General features: G+C 33.4%; 2 protein-coding genes across 2 annotated transcripts in view; one reads left to right on the top strand and one right to left on the bottom strand.

The window, feature by feature from the left end:
• The window catches only part of DCAF17 (DDB1 and CUL4 associated factor 17), a 21,425-nt gene extending 19,384 nt beyond the window's left edge, over positions 1 to 2,041 (bottom strand). Inside the window, exons 1-3 of the mRNA XM_009996306.1 lie at positions 2,032 to 2,041; positions 1,407 to 1,469; positions 619 to 635 (exon numbers count right to left, since the gene is read on the bottom strand). Of these exons, the coding sequence (XP_009994608.1) occupies positions 619 to 635; positions 1,407 to 1,469; positions 2,032 to 2,041 (90 nt within the window). The remainder of the gene's footprint in view (positions 1 to 618; positions 636 to 1,406; positions 1,470 to 2,031) is intronic.
• A 3,411-nt stretch (positions 2,042 to 5,452) lies between these two features.
• METTL8 (methyltransferase like 8) overlaps positions 5,453 to 7,784 on the top strand; it is a 21,698-nt gene continuing 19,366 nt past the window's right edge. Inside the window, exon 1 of the mRNA XM_009996304.1 lies at positions 5,453 to 5,604. Coding sequence (XP_009994606.1) covers positions 5,462 to 5,604 — 143 coding nt within the window. The 5' untranslated portion in view covers positions 5,453 to 5,461. The remainder of the gene's footprint in view (positions 5,605 to 7,784) is intronic.

Raw genomic sequence — 7,784 nt, 5'->3', positions numbered from 1 at the left:
AATTTGCCTCTTTTTATCATTCAATATTTAAGAGATTTGTGTGAAGGGTGACTGGTATCTTCTTAATTTATATTATTCAAGTTATTTTAGTCAATAATATTTATAATTACAGTGTGTCTGGGTGTGCCTTTTGTAGGCGTTAGAAACATAGAGCAGCAGAACAGTTAACACTGAAAGTGTTACTATAAATCAATTCAGTACAAAAGTAGAAATTCCATTCCAAGAATTATTCTAGGATATCAAAATACAGTTTTAGCTTCAGCTTAAATGAAAGCATTCTTCACAACTTGAAGTATTTTGAATTCAGTTAAAATACTGTGTTGAAGCTTCATTTTAAAGGCAAAATAGTCTTTGACAGAGAATTCAGAACATCTCTATTCAAAACTTAAATAACGCAGGTTCAACAAAACATTTGTTATGATCAAAACAAAATCTTTCAACATTCCAAAAAGTAATAGCATTTTTAAAAAAATTTAAAGTGTTAACAGAATTGCTGTTTTCTTTAAAATACTGTGATTTTCTTGAATCCGCATTTCTTGACAAGCCTCTATCAGAATGTTTTATCACCTCCCTGTTGCAAGTGAATAAAGAAATAGGAGCTCAGGTTTAGTTTAGGATAGAACAAATTACATTAGTCACCTGTAGCACCTGAACTCCCTATTTTATCCATACAATTAGTGACATAAAATACTTTGTTATTTTATGTACATATTAATTGATTAAACATTCACTAAATAAAACACATCTATATTTCTAAAGTATGTATTTCTTTATTCCTTGTTGGCCATTCATGTCTCTTTGATCTTGCAGATCTTTGGTTGCATTTTTTCAAACTGTCTTGATGAGCTGAAAAATATCTTAACTAGTGTAGCTGATTGCCTCAGTACTGCAGAGAGAGCTTTCTTTGCTTCCCCTGTCTTCTTAGATCAGTAGCATAATATGCCAACAACAATTAATATTGCAGTTCATAGTCTCAGCTGAAGAAGGTTTTCCCTTTTTTTGGAGGAATAGTATGATTGCTTCTTAAAAATAGAAGAGTAAAAAGCCAATTATAAAACCTGTAGTTTAGAAGATTTTGCAAAAGATGTTTATATAGCAGAATAATTTCAACAGAAGGGTCAAGATGGAGAATAATGGCTGAGAAATAATTTTCAATTAATACAAAATTGGGGAATTAAATAATATTTTTTTTTTAAGTCTCAAAGACTTTTGGCTCTCTGCTTGTGTCTAATAGCTGTTTGTCTTTTATCTTACTTTTAGAAGTTATTAAATAGTACCTACATACATAATTTTATCCCAAATAACATGCCTTCAAGTTCTGTTGCCGATCTGGATGTATGGTAATTCAAGTGTAAGTTTTCAGTAAATGAGCAGTTTTTTCTCTTTCCCTCTCTCCTCCGTTCCCCCAGATTTTTTCCTCTTGCTTGACTTTTTAACAGGCCACTTGGCAGGTGGTGTAAGAACAGGCTCTTTTACTCAATATTTCCGTATATGTGGTTAAAATAATATCTGGTGGGGTTTGTTTGTTTGTATCTGTTGTTGCTTTTTAATCAATATTAACTGTTGTCTGTACAGGAGTCAGAATAAATCAAAACAATTTCTTGTTTTATTTTTCTTTTCCCTTTGGTGGTCAGTGCTTTGCAGTATTTTTACTCAAGTTGTTGTGTGCTGACAGGGAGGCCTGCATCACTGCTGGTAATGATGCATGAGAAGGAAAAACAGTTGACAGTTTTAGATCTGCTGAGTTTGAAAAGTTGTGAAACATCCTATTGTTTTAAATGTTCACAATTTTCTTAAAGTATGTCATTGGAAGACTTAATCATGGAACCCCAAGAAGGCGTGTTTAGTGATTTGGTAGAATAGAATAGCACTAAGTATTCACTTAATGAATGAGCCTAGTTGATAGTACAGTCCTGCCCCCCACCTTGATTTGAAATGTTAAAAAATATTAATATGTGTGTATTTTAAAAATAACACAGGTAATTCATAATTATGCCTCCTATGTCACCATTATCTTGAAGAATTTTTCACTTCTGTTCATGATTGCTTGCATCTATTTTGTATAAAGTGTTCTGAATTCTGGTAGCAAAACAGATCAGTGGCGCTTTACAGGAGAACATAGTTGTCAGTGTTGTGTAGATAAGCACCAAAGGAAGATATTTCTGTGCCAAGCAGAAGAAGTAAATTGTGTGAAGTTCATTGTTTCCAGCATACTTTTCTGTCTAGAAGTGTAAGATAAGCTGAATATACTCTTCCTAATATAAGCTTTTTTTTTTTTTCTTCATAATGGAGACTCTACAAGTAGACTTGTAGATTGGAGATGATTGGAGATTCATTGGACATGAAAGGAGGTTTTAGCTTTGTACTTGGAGATCACTCAAATATAAAAATGCTTTAATGCAGTAAGTTAATTGAACTAGGTTATTGAACAAAGATGACAGATTATTTCTGTTCTGTTGTTTGTTTTTCTTTTCCTTTGACATTTCTTTCAGAAGTGATATTTCTCAAGGACTTTGCTCATCAATGAAGTGGTTTAGATGTGTTTTGGTGTGTAGTTGACTAAAAAACAAGATTATAAAGTTTCTCTGTATCTCTAGGTTTTTCTCTGGGTGTGACTGCTCAGACTGCCAACACCAATTAGAAGTGTATTGTTTCAGGTCTGCCTGTCCACTTTTACAAAGCTGTACTAAAGGTGTTCTGCTGGATTGTTTGGGGGGAGGAGTTTAAAGGCTGTTTTCTTAACTGCGCCTGATCTGTATTTGTAACAATGACAAAATTCTACAGGATAAAAGGCAGTGCGCCACAGGGGGAAAAAAACAAAACAATCTGTCATATTGCTTTTGAGTGTGGTTACCAAGTGTGTTGTTTCTTTTAAGTTTGTTGTTTTCGTTTTGTTGTTTTGTTTTGGGCTTTTTTAATGGAAAATGGTTATGCTGCCACAAAATATAGGCATTTTTAAAGCAATTTAGTTTCATGATAATGAAGGTTTAATTGCTTTGATTAATAATCAACTTAAAGCCTTCCTGACTGTGGCTTGAACGAGGAAATGTCTCCTAATACTTTCAGACAACATTTCTTGCTGTCATGGCTTCAGGGTATGATCATTTATCTGACAGAGAGAAAGGGTGTTTGCTTGCATCATTAGCACAGTCAGTTGGAGAAACAGTCAAGCAATGACTAGCTTCTGAAAATGAAGTTTGGGCTTCCAAGTCTTTTAGATACTTTTTGAACTTTAGTAGCCAGCTTGCCCATTCATCTCATGGTCCATGGATCACTCTGACTCAGGTATATCCATGTGTGTTTCCAAGGAATTCCTTCATGTTTAACACGATGCAACAGTAAACAACTCCCCCACCTGCCCCACTCTTCTTGCGTTTTCTTGATGTTTCAGAATTTATCAACTTAAATGGTGCAATTATTGCTCAAAGGATCACATTCTCATAAAAGAGCTGCATCTTTGGATTTCACTGATTCAAGATCATCTTAGTCATCTGCCTATTATTCCCATCTGTGCATCTTTTCATGTTGTTACTGAGATATTTAAAAAGCCAAGAAAAATTATGTGACTAGCCTAGCAGCTGAATCATTGTATTTTATGTTGAATATCAATGCTGGCACAGGAAATGCAAAATACAATCTCAGATCTTTTTGAATGATTGAAGGAGGAAGAGATTTGTAAACAGTTTGCATTTCTATAATTTAATAATAATGATAGTTTTAGATCAGATTTGGGTTGGAGGGGTGGGTTTCTTTTAGTTTTTGTTTGTTTCAAGAGCATCACCTTTATGTAAATTACACATTTTGCAAAAATTGTCATGGTTTGTTAATTTTAATTATTTATTTTTTTCATAGTATTGCATGTATGTTGATAATTCTGCATTATATTATGAAAAATGCGTACATATTTTCAAAATCAAAACTTGACCAGTTTGTAGTAATTGGAGTACAAACTGGATTTGTTTTATTTACTGAGTCATAATCAATTAGCTAACATTAGAAGATATTTTAATTTTTTATAGGAGTAAATGTTACATTTTTGCTGTGTGGTGATGCCCTGTATTCTGGTAAAATTGCACTCCCAGCAACCAGAACTTATCAGTGTTTCTATTTGGTATTGACAGCCAAAAGGCAAACTCCATGTTACTTAATCTTTGACAAATGTAAAAATAAATAAATAAATAAATAAATCTGATTTTTTCATTTCTGTAGACTTAAAATTAATAAACACTGTAATTTTTCAAGGATGGCTCATTCAGAAGTACACCTTAAATGAGGAATTGTGCATTTAATTGAAATTATTCCTTTGCTAGGTTTTGTATCAATATGTACAAATTAATCTTTTTTATTCACTGTACAGGACTTGTGATCAAATAATATCATTTTCCTTGAGATAAAGATCTTAATTTTGTACTCAATTTGCACAGAATGTTTTCTAATAATGTGTGTATTTAAACTGTTCTTTTGTAACTACATTTTATATTTCCAGTGCATTAAATTTGTTTGTGTGGTTTATACAGAGGAAGCACCAAAAGAAAAGAAAAAAAAGGCAGGAAGAACATAGGACTAAGAACAATTTTTAAAGTCATATGCAGAGCACTCGAAGGATAAAAGAACAAAGGCACATCAGAATAAAAGTAGGAGGAGGGATATTTCCTTTTATTCATCTCCTAGCATATGCAAAAAACCTCAAAAACCCAACAAGACAAAATGCTGGTACTAGCTACATACGCTTGTTATCTTTCATTAATAGTACATGAAGAGATTCCAAGTAAAATCAAATATAGCAATATAAGAGAGAATTATACATGTAACACAAAAATCTCAAGCACTTTGGAATTTGCATGAATAGAAATTGAACATTTAAACCAAAGACCATTAACCAGAGATCAGGAGAATAGAGGACAGAAATTTTGGAAGGATTTCTGATGCATAAAGTTTACACTTAAAAAATAAATCTATCATATAAAAAAGAGTAAAACCACAGTCACAGCTCTAGTGTGAAATATTTTTAAGATGGTCACCTAGTGAAAGGGTGAAAAATGTCAATCTCAATGATGGTGTGTACCCACTAGAACAAGTGGTTTCTTCACTGATCACTTGCTTGTCTTCGTAAAGGTATAATGTCAAACTTGGTTTATTGTTTTAATGTGTTGGTTTTGGGGTTTTGTTTTTGTTTGTTTTTTTCACCCTGCCTGATAGGACATCGAAATGATGTCAAATAATATATCTTTCAGCTCGTTTCATTTCAGTAGTCTACTCTGGGATTATTTGGGCTTTCAGTACAATGAAGGGATGTTAATATTTTCTAAAAGCATTTAAAGGGATATTATAGTAAAATATTATAACAAAATTTATATTGGTCCTTGATTATTTGACTACTTTCTCATGTAAGTGACATAAACAATTAAGTTACAACAAAACTGTAATTTGAGTTAATTTTATTTTCAGGTATCTGAACAAAATGAATTTCATTACAAGGCTTTCTGCTTTATGTCTGAGGAAAAGCAAGATGCAACAGAGGCACCAAAGTAGTAGACGACCAGCTGTTCCACTTGGATCACGAATTTTAACTGATCCTTCTAAGGTTTTTGAGCATAACATGTGGTGAGATGTTTCTTCAAGGCTGATTTTCATATATTTTTGTATATTATTTACTATGCTGAATAATGAGGAGGATGGGGGTGTGTATTTATAACACTGAACTGTCAGAATAGACTTTGAAAGGTACTGCTAGAGAGAACTTGAGACTGTCACAAGTAACTTGACAGTTATGAGTTATCAGTGACTTGCTTAAAAAGCTGCTGAGTAAGTAATAGAATGAAAGGAAAAATGTTGTTATACATCAGTAGTTAATTTGGGGTAACAAGTGAAGAGGATAAGTAGTCTGTGTTGTAATGGCAGAAAGTTACTGGTTAGGTAAAAATAATGTTGCACACTGAATTAGTGCTATATTCTAAAATTGACACCATTTCAGAAGAAGCATATAGATTATATGTATCCTTCTAAAAACATGCTGAAGATATAACAGTTCAGCAGAGATTTTCCATGCCGTGCAGAATTGTAAAAAATAATTGAATCTTAACATAAACAATCAATACAATAGCTGAGAAAACATTAACATGTAGATGTTAACAGAAATAAGAATTGCCCTGACTTGATGCAGTGCATTTCCATCTCTGAAAGATATTTTAATGATTAATGGAGACTCAGAAAGGAGTGAGAATGATAGTTAACAGTGGGAAAACTAAGATTGAAAAGGCTAGGATTTTTGACCATGGAATGGAGATTAGTACAAAACAGTAAGTGATACAGGAAGTATTTGAAGGATAGAAGACTATCTAAATCTGTCTAGAAAGTATAAAAATACCTACATAAGCTATTTGGAAGACCAAAAATTTTTATTCCTATTGTTCAAAACTTGAGAACAAGGAATATTTGATGAAAAGAGAGTGGGGAATTTAGAAGCTATACAAGAAATTATTTTCTACATAATTTAAAAATACAGTTTTGAATTCTGCCCCACACCGTTTTTGAGAGCAAGGATTTAGCAAAATTAGAAAAGTGACTGGATGTTGCTAACATGACAAGTTTCAGGGCTTAAGTTTACGTCATAAAGTTAGTCTGCAGTTTGTATACCTTCCTCAGATGTGTCTCTTGTTGGCAACTGTCAGAGAAGTTACTGGACAAGCTTTTGATCTGAAATGAAGTTTCGAACTTGCTGGGTTAAAAAAAGTAGTCCATTTTATTTGTTAATGGGAACATTTTATATTTAATGTAAATTATATCAGAAGTTTCTCTAATAAAATTCTGATTTATTGAAAGGTCTTAAGAGAAGAATATTACACAGAACATTGTCTTCTGGTTGAGAAACTAGTATTTTCATTACTCTTTTAGTATCTAAATTTGAGTTTAACTCATGAGGTAAGATATGCAAATAGATCTGTCACCTACTGTTTTCTAAATTAGATGTCCTCAGCACATACCACCTTAAGGCCAAATCTGGAGTTATCTATACCTCTGTAAGTTCCTTGGTCAAGGAAGCAGGAAGCTGGCTGGTTACTTTGTTAAAAGAGAGTAAAGTTTATCTCTGTGTTTCATAAATCTATGTGCAGTGCAGTTCTTAGACATCTTCCACACTCAACCTCCTGCTAGGTAGAAAAATCCTTTACTTGTGTGAATGCTGATTCAAATGTAGGCTGCATAGTCTAGGTAGGAAATCGTTTTAAGAAAAAGGCCACTTTTTTCCTCTTGACATTGTGCCTTGACAAGACGCAGTTTTGTTTCATTTTTTAAATGTCCTTCCAAATAACTGGTAATGCTGGATCAGTTTTTCTTACTAGCATTCAATGACAGTCTTAGTATAGAGTTACCAAACTATGATGCAGGTGGTTGGGATGCACTGTGAAGATGGGATTGAAAGGAGCAAGGTTATTCCGTAAGTGGATCTGCAGTTGAAGCCATGTATGGAAAACAGGTGAAACTGAGTTGAAGCAGAGGCTAAATGGAAATTATGAAGGTCCTGATAAATCAGGAACCTGGCTATGAAGCTGAGGAAGATCCTTGGATGTGAAGCAGCAGTGTTCTCACTAGGGAGTTAAGGGAGATTGGGATGCGTGGTGGTTGAGGTAAACAAGTCATGCAGTGTGAACATGAGATACATCTTCCCTAGCTTTGATGTGTATTTATATCTGTTTGTTTTCCACTCATTATGTTTAGTCAATCATAAAGTGGCATCCTTCTTTTTGCCTGTGTGTGAATTGGCGGGGAGCCAAGACCTACTGCCA

Source organism: Chaetura pelagica, unplaced genomic scaffold, assembly GCF_000747805.2.
Source record: "Chaetura pelagica isolate M959 unplaced genomic scaffold, ChaPel_1.0 scaffold3, whole genome shotgun sequence".
Lineage (NCBI taxonomy): Eukaryota > Metazoa > Chordata > Aves > Apodiformes > Apodidae > Chaetura > Chaetura pelagica.
Note: the sequence above shows the minus strand (reverse complement) of the source record. Positions and strands in the feature narration are given on the sequence as shown.